Here is a 16,571-nt window from a genome sequence, read left to right as displayed (position 1 = left end):
GTTTATATACTAGTATAGGAACTCAACTTTATTTTACTTCCTCACGCTAACGCAAAAACCATTGTGATGTAACAACTGCACTTAATTGTGGGATATAAAAAAATGTCACAGAGTCATATCCATGGGATAAAACTTCATAAAGATAGAAAAATGCATTGTAATTCTCCTGAAAAAAAATTTGGTTGCAGCATATGCTGTGAAATAACTTTTTGGGACATTTCAATTTCTAATTTTTAATCCTTGGTATGTGGAAACCCACAAATTCATGTCCTTCATGTGAACCAATACTAAAACAAAAGGCCCATGCATGTGAGATTGTCATGCTACCTGAAAATGCTTTCATTTAAATATGCCAAATCATGACATTTTACATGAAGTTCTCGAGAAGAAAATTTTTCTATATATATTCTTATGTAAAACTTTGATCATCCAATTTGGTCCCGACCTACCTCCGGCGGTCATTATTTGAACAAACTTGAATCTACTCTACCCGAGGATGATTCGGTATAAAAGATGCCATTAATTTTTCACTAATTTGAAATTGTCTCCCCTTGGAAGAGGGTGTGACCCTTCATTTGTATAAACTTGAATCCCCTTTTCCCAGGATAACTATTTGGCAAGTTTGGTTGAAATTGGCAGTGGTTCTTGAGAAGAAGTCAAAAATGTAAAATGTTAACAGAGACAGGCGGACAGACAGACACCAGAAAAACTGATAGAAAAGCTCACTTGAGCCTTTGTCTCAGGTAAGCTAACCAGAACTTTGACAAAACCAAAATGAGGAATTCTACAGTATATTGCTTGGATTTTATGTTTCTACAAATATTTTAAATATCTCAAAATCACATTTAGAAGCTTGAGGTGGATTTTTCCACAATACAGTAGAACTATGAAATAAATAACCCCTTAAAAAATAGTTCAGCACATGATTTGTTCAGCTTTAAATTTACACTTGAAATACTATACCAACAAGCAAAATCTGAAAAAAAAAATGAATGGAATGTTTGCCTATAATGTTTTTACGTTTAAATGTAAGACATTTAGCTGTATAAAAAGAAGAAACAAAATTTGAAAGACGTATTGCACTTTATTTTGCATAACAATTATTTACAACAATTTCCATTACAGAATAAAAATACGCCAACTTCGCTGAGCTATCCATTTGTATAGGTATGCCTGTATACCTACATCACATTAGTTATAAGCACAAAAGCTTTAAGAACCAGATTCCTGATTCCAGGGGTAATAACTCCCCTAAAGCTAACACAATGATCAGATCAAATACCAAAGATTTCATGAAGTCTTTTGAGGTGTTAGCTCAAGAAGTTCATATCCAGGTCGTCAAACATGTTAGCGCCCTGGGGTCCTGTGGCGGGGCCCTGCTGAGCCATCTGGGGCATGTTTCCCTGGAGCACCTGCCCCCCTCCCATCACCTGCTGCTGCCCCTGGTGTAGGACTGGTCCCCTCCCCCCATGAGGAATAATCATCTGGGGTTGTCTTTGGCCCTGTTGCTGCTGTAATGATGACACAGATATTTACTTTTACATACCATTCAAAATATTTTTTTTACTAGCACTTACTAACACAAAGACATATAAATATGTAGAAATATTTGGTTAATAGTTAAGAATTAAATTCCTCTTTACATATTTTCTTTTTATACCTGCTGCATCAGGAGCTGTGTTAACTGTTGTTGCTGTTGATTGAGACCAGGTTGCTGTTGTTGCTGCTGTTGCATTTGTTGCTGCATTTGCAGTTGCCTCTGTTGTTGTTGCATCTGCAACTGTCTTTGTTGTGCTGCAATTAAAAGGATTACATGTAGTACAAAGCATCAAACTTATTATCGTATACTGTATTCATTCTACTACCGTATTTAGTATCAATGTCATAACAGTTAAAGCAAAAAAATTTAATATTGAATGTGACATTATTCCTTTGCTTACCTAGTAACTTTTGTTGTTCTTGTTGCTTTGCTAACTGTGTTGCCTGCATTTGCTTCTGCTACAGAAAGATTTACAGAGATTATAGAAAATGAACACTCTTGGTAATATAACGGATATTTCTCAGCCTTACAGAGAAATGTGTACCTACAATATTGGCCTGCTGCTGGGTCATCATGGGGTTCTGCATGCTAACCTGAGGCATCTGCTGTACCTAGCAAGTAAAGGTAAACCAATACACATAAAGCACAAAAACTTTTTATTAATGGGGTTTATAACATTCAATCCAAGTGAGATAACTCCAGATTATTCACTTTATTTGATAAATCTCCCAGTGTTTACCTTGACATCCTCTTTTTACCACTGCTAGCACTGGTCTGAAATAATTTGACAGATTTCATTTGAAGTTAAGTAGACTACGACATACCCCAAACTGGGCCCCCTGGGGATTCTGCATGGGCTGGGCGGCCATGCCTGGCTGCTGCTGACCGGGAAATGGTTGTTGTTGTGGCATCTGCTGTGGCTGGTCTTGTCTCTGTTGCTGTTGTTGCTATGAAAACAAAAACATAGATAAGGATTACCTCCATTTAACTGGAGAACAGACCTATAAGGCCAGACGTGGTTCAAGTCTTTCCAAAAATCTTATTTATTTTCATTTCAGCGTAGGAACAAATTGCAAACTTAATCATCAACTCATCAAGGTTGACTTACATACCAAAAAGCAGCATAATATCTGCAATTGTCTCAGAAAAAATGGAGAAAACAAAGCAGGACAGACTGACAGATGGATAGACTGATGAAAAGAAAAACTAAAGTCCCCTCCTGTTTTATCAGTAGGGGAGTAATATCTTACCCAAGGCTATGTCACAATCAATGGTCAAATACAGAGTTTCCTTCAAAATCTAAGCACTAAAACTATTACACCTGCATTCTAGACTTTCGATCCATGTGACCTTGAACTTTAAAGAATTTTAATGAGAGTCGTGGTACATGTATATTAATACTGTAAACGTATTACATTTAGCGGTGTATTCTATTTAGCGACTTTGGCGGAAAGCAGAGTCTGCTAATTCAAGTATATCGCTAAATGTCTTGTCGTCTATTATCTTTTATAACTAGCAAATTCAGACAGCGCTAAATCAAATCTACGCTAACTTGTTGAAAATTGAAATTCCGCCAAATTTCGTACACGCCAAATGTAATATATTTACAGTATAGGGTTATGACCCATCCTGAGTTCAAATCTGTCATTGTACTTAGCATGGACAGTAAAATACACAATGCATTTCTCCACCTTCAAAAAAATTTACAAATGAAAAGAAAGGGATAGGATAGGATGTTATATTAGGGTTACAAGACAATCTCAACACAATACAACATGAATAGCATATACATGTAGTATACTAACCCTCATTTTGTGTGTGAAGATGACATTCCTTATCCCATTAACAAAGGCTGTTTGATCATTTGGAATGAGTCCTATAAAGGCTTTCCTTTTGTTGCTAAATAATAAAAGAAGCACTCGAACTTCACACTGACTTCCTGCTGGAAAATGTACACAACCAGCCTGAAAAGGAAAACATACAAATCTTTTTCCAATACGACCTCCTGTTGAATCTTTTCTGCATAAAATTTACAAATGTACAAAATTAATGACGTCATATTTCCAGAATGGTCCACCATCATGCCATATTCTTTAATGATTTATCATATTTATATACTCAACTCATATTAAAGCCAAATTCATATCTTACTAAAAACAATAATTTTTAAGGCACTGCAAAGCCCAAACCGTACCTTCTTCTTACATAGAGATTTCAATACTTATTACTGTTATGATTTTTAAAAAATAAACTGTTGTAAAATTTACTCACAAAACCAGTGCCCATGACTTTGTAGAGATTTCTAAGATCGTCCAGATTCTGATTGCCAAAGTGAAATGCCACCTGGCGGGAGTTTTTAAAGAGAGGCTGAAGTTGGGTTGAGTTCAGGAGTGACTGAGGGATCAACTGCATGATCAGAACTTTGGGCCAATTCATGGCATTACTGAAAAACAAATTAATTAAACATGTTGTAAAATATTGTAAATTAAAAGCCTTCAAGAAATATTGATTGGTAAGAATCTCGATATTAGCTAAACAACAGAATAGTTCATACAATAGGATTTCTATGGGTCTGCTGTCTAAAATACGACAATAAATCTAAAGTTACATTAAAATTCTCAGGTCCCAAAGAAAGGTTAGGTCTAAAGCAGGCTGTGGATGTATATAACATACATGTCTGGATCAGCTAGGCCTATGGACAGGTGACACTGTAGCTGCCGGTTGACTTTGGGGGTCTGGGGTCCTCCTGCCTTCATCTTCTCCTGCCATTCTAACATCCCCTGCCAGATGATTTTCCTGTCCTTCATAGGATTGGGTTGTCCTGGCTGGGCCGACATTCCCACGTTCTGTTGCTGGTCTGGGGTGGGCTGGGAGAACATTGGCTGACTTGTGGGATTGGTAACCATGACTAAAAAAAAATCATACAATTACAGAGTACAGAACATTGTTTATCTCCGAGTAACTTCAGTTTTGTAACAAAACATATATGTACATTAATTCAAAAATTTGAATGAACTCATTCAGAGTTCTTGAAATCTTTTTTTCACAGTCAATCATTTGGACCGACTGCCATGTGAAGTTTGTCAGTCCGGACAAATTTCTATCTGTCCAAAAAAAAAAAATTAAATAAAAAGATGAAAACTTTGTTCGATTTTATTATCAATACATTGTGCACCATGTTTCAATAAACACTGCATACTTCATGCTGATTTGATCGTCAATTTTCTTTAAATTATCTCGGGGGTCAATTTTCTTCATAGGTTTTTAATCTAGTTTGATTTTCTCACTTGGCTTACCGTAGCACTGTCAACAAACCTGTTTTATCAGTTTACCAATCATAGTTTGACACTTATATATGTTATATGTAATTGGCATGAAATTTTGTCAGATTTTTGCAAGTTCCTCTGTCAACATTTACCGGTCATTTGGACTGACACAGAACGCAAAGTAATCAGTCCTTGGTTGTTTTTATCGGTCTTGCCGACAGGACCGAAAGATTTCAAGAACTCTGACTCACTGCATATGTAGGACTCCAAAGTGCGATGGGACTCCAAAGTCGATGGTCACGCCAAAGTCCAATGGTCTGCACCAATCCGCGATGGTTTGAGACGCCAAACCCCGATGGTGCTGAAAACAATTAACGCTTATGATGTCATAGTACTAATGCGCCAAACTACAATGCCGTAACCATGCCAAGGTTTTGAAATAAGTATTAAAATACTTATCATCATCCGAAAACTAACCCTTATCTCCCGAATAGGTGCGAAACTAACCTTAATCGCTCGAAAAGTGTGTAGGCCTAACAACTATATAGATATCCAGATATCTTGGGTGGGTGCTTCACTAACCCTAATAACTCGACTAGTGTGCGAGAACCAATAGTAAATCAAAACAATTAAAAAGATTAACCCTTATCAGTTGAGTGGTATGCGAGGACTAATCCCAATATCTCTGATACATGTAAGTAATACGCAAAATAAATAAAAGCGTAATATAACTATGCAAGGATAAATTCAGAAATGATGGCATTTGAATGCGTCAAGGATTGATGTCGAATTATTGTGGCGTCATAAAAGTCGATTGTTTCTCCACACCATCGGACTTTGGCGTGTCAGATCATCACACTTTAGCGCAGCGTGTCTCATAGGAAACGAGCCATCGGACTTTGGCGTGACCATCGGACTTCGGCATCCGCACCGACAACATATCATCGGGGTTTGGCGCAGACCGTCGGGGTTTAGCGAGACCATCGGACTTTGGCGTCACCATCAGACCTTGGAGTCTTACATATATATTACAGACCATCATTGAAAATGATATTTTTTTTTTAAAATAAAAACACAGCAATTAAAACTAACCTGTGCTCCTATTCTGCATACTGGTATCCATGCCTTGCATGGGATTCTAAAAGATAAATAATATGTTTCAGAATTTTTGTACACCTCAGCAAGGAGAATTATGAAAGAATACTCCTAGGAACATAAACATTTCAGCATAAATCAGAAGATTTCAAACTATAAGTACAGTAATTTTAACATTCCAACCACTTTACTGTAAAAAATAAGCTAAAAATGGATTAAAAGATTTTGTACTGAGTACTCACCATTTTAAGTGTGTCATACTGTGACTGTGGTGGCATGGGATTGGACATTTGTTGCTGTACAATTTGTTGCTGCTGGGGTTGCTGTTGCTGGGGTGGCTGTGGCATTGGGCTGTGTTGGAGGGGGACTTGGGGGGAGGGGGATGGCTGGTTGAGGGGCTGCTGGGGGGAAGGCATGGACTGTATAGAGTGGTCCTGGGTACTCAGTGCTATCAAATTAAATGTTTCCTAGTACATGTATAATCATTCAGACTTAAACTGATAAAGAGATAAACAATGACAAAACCAAAAATAAATTTATACAAACAAAACCAGAACTCCAATCATCATTACAGAGTTACCAGTAAACTGCTTACAAAGTGCTATTCCTACAAAGATGATGTTTTCTTTATCTAATTGTTTGTAAGGAACACTTTCCAAACTAGTGAAAATATCCTTTTACATCTATTACTAATAAACCTTAAAATAAACTAGTGATTTGCTTCTGGGTACAGATTTTCAGCTTTGTTTCTGATGCTTGGCTTACCAGTTCCAGTAGATGTTGTGTTCGGTTTCCTGAATGAAGAGTCCACAGACATCTGATCCGTGAGGGATGGCGCCGGAGAAAATCCTGTGCTGGCAGAAATACTGGGAGGGGCGGGGCTGGTGGGGTTCTCTATAAAACAGATATTTTTACATAAGTTTTAAGATATATTTAAAAACTTCAGGCGAGAGACATGTCATATATTCAAAACTTTTGGAGTAAGATATTGTCCTAGAGTAAGAAATGGTTAAAATCAGCAATTTCAAGTTTTCAACAGCAGAGGTGTAAGCTTTGCATTTCAATAGGCATTGTATTGACAACCTCTAGTAATTATACTGAAAGCTAGCTTATTTTGTAAACCTCCAATTAATTTGTATGCTTGGATCAAGATCTTTTTAGCATTGGACTTCAAATACAGCTGAACTTCAGTATCTCAAACATTGAGATCTCAAATATCATGGATATGAGTCTTAAAATAACTTGAATTTTTTGGTAGTTTACTGTCGATACCTCAAATCCTTGGATAAATAGGTTTTTCTCTTTGTTCTATTGATATAATAAGGTTTGACTGAACATGTAAATACAGTGAGCTTTATTCTAGATCTGACATGAAGACTGTACGAGGGCTGTTCAATAAATAATGTCCTCGGTGTTAAAAAAGAAACAAAAAACAATTGTCAATGTTTTTATTTTAATGATTTCCTTCAAAATACTCTCCTTTAACAGAAACACATTTTTGCAACCTTTTTATCCAGTTCCTAAATGCCTTTTTATACACAATTTGGGGTATGCCCTTCATATACTGAAATATAGCAGATCCAATGGCGTTCCTTGAGTTGTACTTTTTTCCTGAGAGGTGTTTTTTTAACTTTGGAAATAGAAAAAAGTCACAGGGAGACAGGTCAGGTGAATAAGGTGGGTGTGGTAAAACATTAACCTTTTCCTTCTCTAAAAACTCTTTTACTATACGTGACGTGTGTGCTGGAGCGTTGTCATGGAGGAGATTGATGTGACGGATACCAGACTTTGGTCTCTTCCTCTCATACACTCGTTTAACCTTTTGTAACACTTTTTCTTTATATACTTGTCCAGTTATCGAACGACCTTTCCTAATAGGAATCTGAGCCACAGGACCTTTGCTATTGAAGAAAATAGCATATAACACTTTCTTAGTGCTTTGGCATCTTTTGGCTATCCCTGGGCGCTTTGCTCTTTTCGATAACCACATTTTGTTATTAATTTTTCTTTGGGGTTCAAAGTAATGAATCCAGGTTTCATCACCCGTTAGAAGTTCTGACAAACGTCGATCATTGCAGTTTTTGTATTTTTTCAATAATTGTTTGGATATTCTTACACGATGTTCTTTTTGTTCATTTGTCAAAACGTGCGGTATCCAATGCGCGCTAATCTTTTTCAGGGCCAAATGTTTCTTCAAAACTGTGTAAACTGCCCCCGATGATATGCCCACTAACTTAGCTAATTGTCTTACAGTCAATCTCCCATCATCAGTAACAAGTTTTCGAATTTTAGCTATCATTGCATCAGATGTTCTTGTTCTTGGTCGACCAGGACGGGACTCATCTTTGACCTCAAATTTACCATTTTTGAATTTTAATATCCATCTGTTCATTTGTCTATATGACAAACATTGATTTCCATACACATCACGCATTTCAGTAAATATTTCTGTGGGATGCTTACCAAGTAAAACAGCAGCTTTTATGAAGCTTCTTACTTCCGTCTTCTTCAACAATTCTTTACTAGGCATTTTACGCGCAGTGTCTCGAAAAGCCTTTGTTTTAGAGGTCCTCAAAATAAAACTACACGATAAAACGTGATCACATAAGCGGTTGTCAGTTGATTAAAGATCCATTCATGCGTTAAAACAAATTTTATAATAATCTGACCCTTATTCTTTATGGAAAATAGTTCAGGACATTATTTATTGAACAGCCCTCGTATATGTGTATAAGCCTCTCTAGTCAGGGTCTGTACATTTATCTTTGCTTCTGAGACAAAATTATGAATACTCCTATAAACCTCTATAGATCTTTTTATTGTATAGTTATACATGTGTGTATTCACCTATATAAACCTCTATACTCACTGTTCGTAGAATTTCTACTGTACCATGTACCAAGTTATATGTTTGAGTACACCCTCTACACCGACTGTCTGTAGATCTATTTCATTGAGTTATACATACTGTATGTGTACAACTATAAATGTCTTTACTCATGTCTGTGCTAAAATAGTCTAGTGTGACCCTTATAAATGTCTGTACTCAGTGTAGGTTTATCTTAATTTGATGTACATGTACCTGTGTACAGCTTTCTAAACTTACTGTCTATAGATTTGTCTACAGCTATATACCATGTCTACACTTAGCGTCTACAGCTTTGTCTACAGCTATATACATGTCTACACTTAGCGTCTACAGCTTTGTCTACAGCTATATACATGTCTACACCTACTGTCAACAGCTTTGTCTACAGCTATATACATGTCTACACCTACTGTCTACAGCTATATACATGTCTACACTATCTACAGATTTGTCTACAGCTATAAACATGTCTACACTTACTGTCTACAGCTTTGTCTACAGCTATATACATGTCTACACTTACCATCTACAGGTTTGTCTACAGCTATATACATGTCTACACCAACTGTCAACAGGTTTGTCTACAGCTATATACATGTCTACAACTACTGTCTACAGCTATATACATGTCTACACTTACTGTCTACAGATTTGTCTACAGCTATAAACATGTCTACACTTACTGTCTACAGCTTTGTCTACAGCTATATACATGTCTACACTTACTATCTACAGCTTTGTCTACAGCTATATACATGTCTACACTCACTGTCTACAGGTTTGTCTACAGATATATACATGTCTATACTTACTGTCTACAGCTATATAATATCTACACTTACTATCTACAGCTTTGTCTACAGCTATATACATGTCTACACTTACTGTCTACAGGTTTGTCTACAGCTATATACATGTCTACACTCACTGTCTACAGGTTTGTCTACAGCTATATACATGTCTACACTTACTGTCTACAGGTTTGTTTACATATATATACATGTCTACACTTACTGTCTACAGGCTTGTCTACAGCTATAAACATGTCTACAATTACTGTCCACAGCTTTGTCTACAGCTATATACATGTCTACACTTACTATCTACAGCTTTGTCTACAGCTATATACATGTCTACACTTACTTTCCACAGCTTTGCCTACAGCTATAAACATGTCTACACTTACTGTCCACAGCTTTGTCTACAGCTATATACATGTCTACACTCACTGTCTACAGGTTTGTCTAAAGATATATACATGTCTACACTTACTGTCTACAGCTATATACATGCCTACACTCACTGTCTACAGGTTTGTCTACAGCTATATACATGTCTACACTCACTGTCTACAGGTTTGTCTAAAGATATATACATGTCTACACTTACTGTCTACAGCTTTGTCTACAGCTATATACATGTCTACACTTACTATCTACAGCTTTGTCTACAGTTATATACATGTCTACACTCACTGTCTACAGGTTTGTCTACAGATATATACATGTCTACACTTACTGTCTACAGGTTTGTCTACATACATCCATGTCTGTACTTACTGTCTACAGCCTTGTCTACAGCTATAAACATGTCTACAATTACTGTCCACAGCTTTGTCTACAGCTATATACATGTCTACACTTACTATCTACAGCTTTGTCTACAGCTATATACATGTCTACACTTACTTTCCACAGCTTTGCCTACAGCTATAAACATGTCTACACTTACTGTCCACAGCTTTGTCTACAGCTATATACATGTCTACACTCACTGTCTACAGGTTTGTCTAAAGATATATACATGTCTACACTTACTATCTACAGGTTTGTCTACAGCTATATACATGTCTACACTTACTGTCTACAGCTTTGCCTACAGCTATAAACATGTCTACACTTACTGTCCACAGCTTTGTCTACAGCTATATACATGTCTACACTTACTGTCTACAGGTTTGTCTACAGATATATACATGTCTACACTTACTGTCTACAGGTTTGTCTATGACCGCTGCATGGTCTCCTGCTGGACTGTGTGCTCGTTCTGTAAAATCATCAATAAAATTTAATAGATGTATATATAGAATGAAACAAATCAGGTAATTTTACACCCAAAATGTGGCTGTATAAGTAGTCGGAAAATAACCTTCTAGCTGGAATCCGTGGAGTAAAACATGATGCCGTGGATCTGTGGTAAAGTCTTTCACTGGAGCTGACATATCAGCAGGGGAACTAGACTATGAACAGGAATATATATGTACACAATTCCATTAAATCTGATTGAAAGACATTTACTATTGGTAATCCAATAACTGTCAGCACTAAGTTAAACATTTTTTTAATCAACTAAGAAATTGTACCTTAAAACTTAAAGCTTTATTAAAACACTTGAAAACTTTGCCCATTGAAAGCATTTATAAATGTCAGCAATTAGATAAAATGAGATGTATATATTACCTCCTCATACAGTTTCTGAAGAGCAGGGATCTTTCTTGGGGATATAATGGACAGATGGATGCCTCTCTGTCAAAATACAAGTCAAATATAACTAACATACAACCAAAATACTAGACAACTATAATTTAACTGCAATTCTGCAAATCTCAGATACAGAAAAACATTTTCTTGTTTTATATTATAATAGGTTAAGGCATCAATTGAAATTCACATTTTTTCAATCATTTTATGTTGAAACATTTATTAAACCATATAGATAAAAAGTCAAACCTTGGCCATCATGCTGGCTAACTGATCTGCCATATAACCTACATAACGGACCCCTTCTTGACTGGGTAGATTATAGGGTGGGGAATTACAGACAAGGATACAGTGTCGCTGCACAGGTAACCTAAAATGTTAACCAATGGTTATAAAAACTAAAGAATAACATCATCATTTACTTCTTCTCAAGTCTTTAGTTATTTTTGGTGAGTAGATTCCTAAATTATTTCTGTGAATAATTTGTAACTGGCTTACCATTGCAATTCTGCATTTTAGATTTAACAAGATGTGTTTGTGAAACACTATGCCCCCGATGGTAACACAATTCTGGAGTGGGACGTAGACTGAAGTGGTATACACTTACCCTTGACAGCGTAGTAGTATTAGATGACAAAAGACAAACAGGACAACCCCCAAACCCCCAACCCCCATATCTTTCGATCCTGGGGCATAAAAGATTGTACATCTTACAAACACTATGAAATTCTGAGCTCATAAAATACGGATAATATGGATTTCTTTGCTCTGAAAGACTTTCAGTGAACAGGAACCTACCCAATATCAATGCGAACTTTCTGGAGATCATCGAAGACATGGAGAGCTGTACTCAAACCTTCAGTGATGTGGCTACATGACTCCCCTCCACCACCAATAAACCTGATATTTCAAAAGATAGATGAAAATGTGTAGAAAAAGAGGCAACCCAAAAGTAACAATGTGAGTACCAGGTACTTTTAATATAAGCATTAAAATCAGTATAGGTTAAAGCATCAAAGCCAACCTGTTCTGAATTTGATTTGTAGTTAAACCCACATTTTTTTGATAACAGAATTAATGGGAAAATAGCATTTTTAAATATCGCAGTTTGCTCATAAAAATACAATCTGTTGTATATAATGTTTATGAAGAACACAGAAGAGAAGGCAGCATTTGACGTTTACAGTGGACTTAATAAGGCAGGCATCATATAAAAGTAGCCTCTATATCTTACGGTAGATCATCCAGCCATGTAATGAACTCGTGGATATTTGTAGTGACACTGGAACATCGTGATGTTGTGTCTGGGATGACATCAGCCGAGTAGAAGGTCACTAGGTTGTACAAGGAACAGCTATACTGCAAAGAAAACAAAATGAATGTACTTTCACTTTCTAAAATTCATCAGAATATTAATCACACATTTCAAACCACTAGACAATATTCAGTCCATATTATGGCATATCTAATCCAATTTTACAATGTGTTTTATGTTTATAACTGTCTTCATTAGAGAAAAAGGGAATACCCTTAAAACAGGATTTATTAAGATCATATCAGGACTGATGGCTTGTTTGTCATCTTAGTAATGTACGTCATGTTACATTTTATTTACTTACATCATGTCCAATGTCTGTTGGATCAGGAGGTCCACCATTAAACACTCTGAAAAAGAGTTGATTTTACATATAGTTAAAATTTTTGATCTACTCAACCAGAAACTCAATAAAGAAAAAGAATGACTATAAATAACATTTTTGTTTTGTCTCTGGGTTACTGTCACTAAATCTATCCAATTTCAAACATCTTACTCAAGAGCTGGAACAATATATTGCTTCTTCAGTACATCAATGTATGCACTGAGGTTCGCTGTGGCTTCCACCACTAGAACAACATCGGCTGGACTTGCTTTCTGATCTGTCGCAACCATATTTTTCTACTTCTACAGTAGTCTCGTTCAACCAGACCCTCGGCTGTCTCCGTAAGTCTCCGACCAGCCAGAGGGTCTGGTAAAGATACGTATTATCGTTTGTAACGCCAAAACGAGGCTTACCGAAATTCTGGTAAAGTTTTTGATTGGCTGAAAAGAACACACCTACACGATTTAAATAAATACTTGATAAATCAGCAGAAAAATAACTTAAAGATGTCAAAATCTTGTGTCTAAAACTTAAAGATGTTAGATAGGAATTATTTACGGTAATGCCCACCAGTTATAGGTAAGTGTGTCTTATTATTTCTTGCAAATATTCTGTACGAAAACAAAAGTGAAAGTAGGGTAACCCTACCTGCGTAATACACATTCCTTCGATTGATATTGTAATTCCGTTTGGAGTCACAAATTAAAGATTAGTTTATTAATATAAAGTCACAATCCAGAAGAAAAAACACACTTAACATTTGTTTTCAAAAAGGATCTTCAAAATGAAAACAAGATAGCGCCCTCTGACGGTTACAAACGCTTACGTGATTCTTTACCAGACTCTCTGCTTGTCGGAGTTTACAGCCGAGCGTCTGGTTGAACGAGACTACTTCTACAGGAAATAGGTCCAGTTACTTCCCTTCAGAGAGTTTCAGAGGAAGCGACTAATTACCGCAAGATAGCGGATTTGCTTTATAATTTTATTCATAGGGATTTTAAGGTACAAACCCATAAAATATCATCTAATGCCAAGTGTTGTCCAGTTTGGAATGTCAATAAAAAGATTTTGCAAGTAAGGATGGTAAATTAAATTAAAATAAAGTCAGTAGTTATTGGGATTCACATAATGCACGAAAAGATAACAAAAATCGTATATAGATTTAAGCTTATTTTAATTTATTTAGTTATTTAATTTCATTTTAATTTATTTAAGTGAAAATCACTTTACGAAAGTAGACATGTAAGTTTATTTGCATTTTGATTTCTTACTGTAATGTTACGAAAACATTTTTAAAAATGTTTTAATCACGTGATTTTGTATGTTTTTAAAAAACATTTTTGTAATGTTTTAGCAAAATGTTTCAGCTAATGTTATCAGAACATTTTCTTAAAATGTTTCAAATACATTTTTCGAAAATGTTTTTTAAAATTGTTTTATTCACACGGTTTGAACGAACTTGAATCTAACTAATACTGACCAATCGCATCATGACTTTGTTGTTAGTTTAAAAGTATATTTTTAAGGACTTTCCTCTGGATTTCCTTTTTTAAACACCTTTCTCGCCCATTGTGGCGCCCTATCGTAACTCTGGGGTCAAGATTTAAAGAAATTTGGGTCTGTATTATGTCAGGAGGCTTTAATTTTATTATTTTCTGGCCCTGTGGGTTTTTTGTAATTGAGAAAAAGAATTTTAAATGACCCCATCCAATTTTTACTTTTTTTTTTATAATCTCCCCTTGGATGAGGATGTGGACCTTTATTTGGACAATCTTGAATCCCCAGGCCCTTTACCTATAAGAATACTCAGTGCCAGATTTAGTTGAAGAAGATATATATCTAAATATTTATGTCTCTTGTTGAAATGGTCTAGTAGTTTTGCAAAAAATGGATGAAATTGTGAAAAAGTTTCCGACAACGGCGGTAGACGACGGAAAATTGAAGACAGATGGACAACCGTTAAAAAAAAAATCCCAATCCAGGTGGGGGAAAATTAAGGGGGATGTTATTCATATAGTGTTAAATTCCATTGATCTCTAAGTCTCATATAAGTTTAAACTTTTAACTCTTTCACGGGGTCTTTTGATATGAAAATCAATGTCATTCATTTCACTGATTCCTTTTCCAATTTTGACCCGGGTGGTTTAAATTTTGTCAGCCATCAAACCAAAAACGGAATTGCACCTCCCTTCTTTATCATGAATCTGAATACACACATATATGGTCCTTTCATTCACACTAACCAATGTTTAAAAGCATTACCTGCCATTTAAATTCCTCAATATTACGTAAGTTTATTTCACAAGAGTATAATATAAAGATTTATTATAACTGGCACCTGACCATATTTGATTGGGTATGATAGAACAAATACAATTGTCGAGGGTGCATGAATTTAATCGTGACATATGGATATTTAAAAGTGGGTTATTGAGCTCTGCATTTAGCAATTATTACAATTAGCCTAGGTCTAATACACATTTTGAAATACCTGTAAATTTTGTCGTCATAAGTAATCTATATCTACCAAGAGGTAAAATAAGGGATTTTTTAAAATCAACTTCATTATGTGTTTTTTAAAAAAAAAAAAAAAAACAAAAAAAAAAACATTCATTGTCATTGAGTTCTTCGGTAATGCACGCATCATGAAAGTAAAGTTCTGTTTGGAAAAGAGAGATAATTTACGTGCTTAAAAATGGGACACATGCACGAAACTTTAGGCCTAACACTTGTACTTTTATCCTGGGTCGAATCGTCACATTCTTCTACATGTATTTTTATTTTCTAAAATGTAAAATATTTTACACAGAAATAGTTAAAACATGTTAAAGAGACGAGAGATAATGTTTTTCATATTTAGCGTGTTTATCAGTTTATTGGAAAAATATGAATTTATAGGAAAAAGTCGGTTAAAGAGCTTACCACAGCTCATGTTATTTCTGTTGAATTGTATATATATGCCGACTATAAATAAAAATTACTTGACTTGACTTGACTTGAGGAAAGAAGTGGTATCGATTTCAAATTTAAAAAGTGAAAGAAAATAATGGTTTGGGGGCAAGTATCTATACTGAGTGACACTGATAATCATAATTTATATTATATAAAGTCTATTAATTAATATCATTTAATTAATAAATTACACAGTGTGATTTTAAAATACATGTATTTAAAAACAACGTGTGATATTTCCTAGCAAAGAGATTTCTAAAAATCAATTAAAAGAGGAATGTTACAGTTAAGTGATTGACAAACATCGTCACAGACCCCCCCCCCCCCCTTTTAATGATTAATGTACAATATATGTTCATTTCCTTATAAATAAATGCAAAGTCGACAAATTAAAAGAATGAATAAAAACATAAAATAGGAATATTAAAATAATCAGTCAACCGTTCTAATTTTCAACCTGTCATGGTGACGTACAAGAAGGCTAAGTTGAGAGATACGTCATGGTGCTCTTTTCTGTAGGGTTCTTGTGAAGTGTAACAGGTGCCCCCTCAGGTGGCCCCACAATGAATGACGCGTGCTATAGCAACCAATCAACGTTTACAAACAGCTGTTGAGTAAGAATGGCTGAGTTGTGAGATCAAAATTGTTCACCAGCTAAATTTTAATAGCTGAACTTAAAAATTTTGGTGCATTACTGAAAATCTTTTCATCATGCCGGAGGAAAACGTT

The 16,571-nt window shown here is 35.5% G+C and overlaps 1 protein-coding gene across 1 annotated transcript; it reads right to left on the bottom strand.

Annotated features, from left to right (window-relative positions):
• Nucleotides 1-1,106: 1,106 nt before the first annotated feature.
• Nucleotides 1,107-13,838, bottom strand: LOC134250199 (mediator of RNA polymerase II transcription subunit 25-like). The gene is made up of 20 exons (XM_062732554.1): nucleotides 13,780-13,838; nucleotides 13,062-13,189; nucleotides 12,870-12,915; nucleotides 12,485-12,609; nucleotides 12,049-12,150; nucleotides 11,500-11,620; nucleotides 11,230-11,295; nucleotides 10,919-11,009; nucleotides 10,760-10,816; nucleotides 6,667-6,795; nucleotides 6,144-6,349; nucleotides 5,899-5,944; nucleotides 4,214-4,448; nucleotides 3,812-3,983; nucleotides 3,346-3,504; nucleotides 2,365-2,487; nucleotides 2,089-2,151; nucleotides 1,941-1,998; nucleotides 1,661-1,794; nucleotides 1,107-1,511 (listed from the first exon to the last, which is right to left on the bottom strand). Exons 2-20 carry the CDS (start codon nucleotides 13,178-13,180, stop codon nucleotides 1,311-1,313), a joined length of 2,253 nt encoding a protein of 750 aa, XP_062588538.1. The 5' UTR covers nucleotides 13,181-13,189; nucleotides 13,780-13,838; the 3' UTR covers nucleotides 1,107-1,310.
• Nucleotides 13,839-16,571: the final 2,733 nt, after the last annotated feature.

Source organism: Saccostrea cucullata, unplaced genomic scaffold (assembly GCF_032062105.1).
Source record: "Saccostrea cucullata isolate Sc308-1 unplaced genomic scaffold, CSIRO_AGI_Scuc_v1 ctg44, whole genome shotgun sequence".
NCBI lineage: Eukaryota > Metazoa > Mollusca > Bivalvia > Ostreida > Ostreidae > Saccostrea > Saccostrea cuccullata.
This window is presented reverse-complemented; position numbering and strand designations above follow the sequence as displayed.

Excerpts from the sequence above, each read along its gene's own strand:
- LOC134250199 (XM_062732554.1), bottom strand. The coding sequence starts at position 13,180 with ATGGTTGCGACAGATCAGAAAGCAAGTCCAGCCGATGTTGTTCTAGTG. Across the intron at positions 11,010-11,229 it reads TTCAGAAACTGTATGAGGAG|TCTAGTTCCCCTGCTGATAT; the intron begins GTAATATATACA and ends TCCTGTTCATAG. Across the intron at positions 4,449-5,898 it reads TATGCAGAATAGGAGCACAG|TCATGGTTACCAATCCCACA; the intron begins GTTAGTTTTAAT and ends ATTTTTTTTTAG.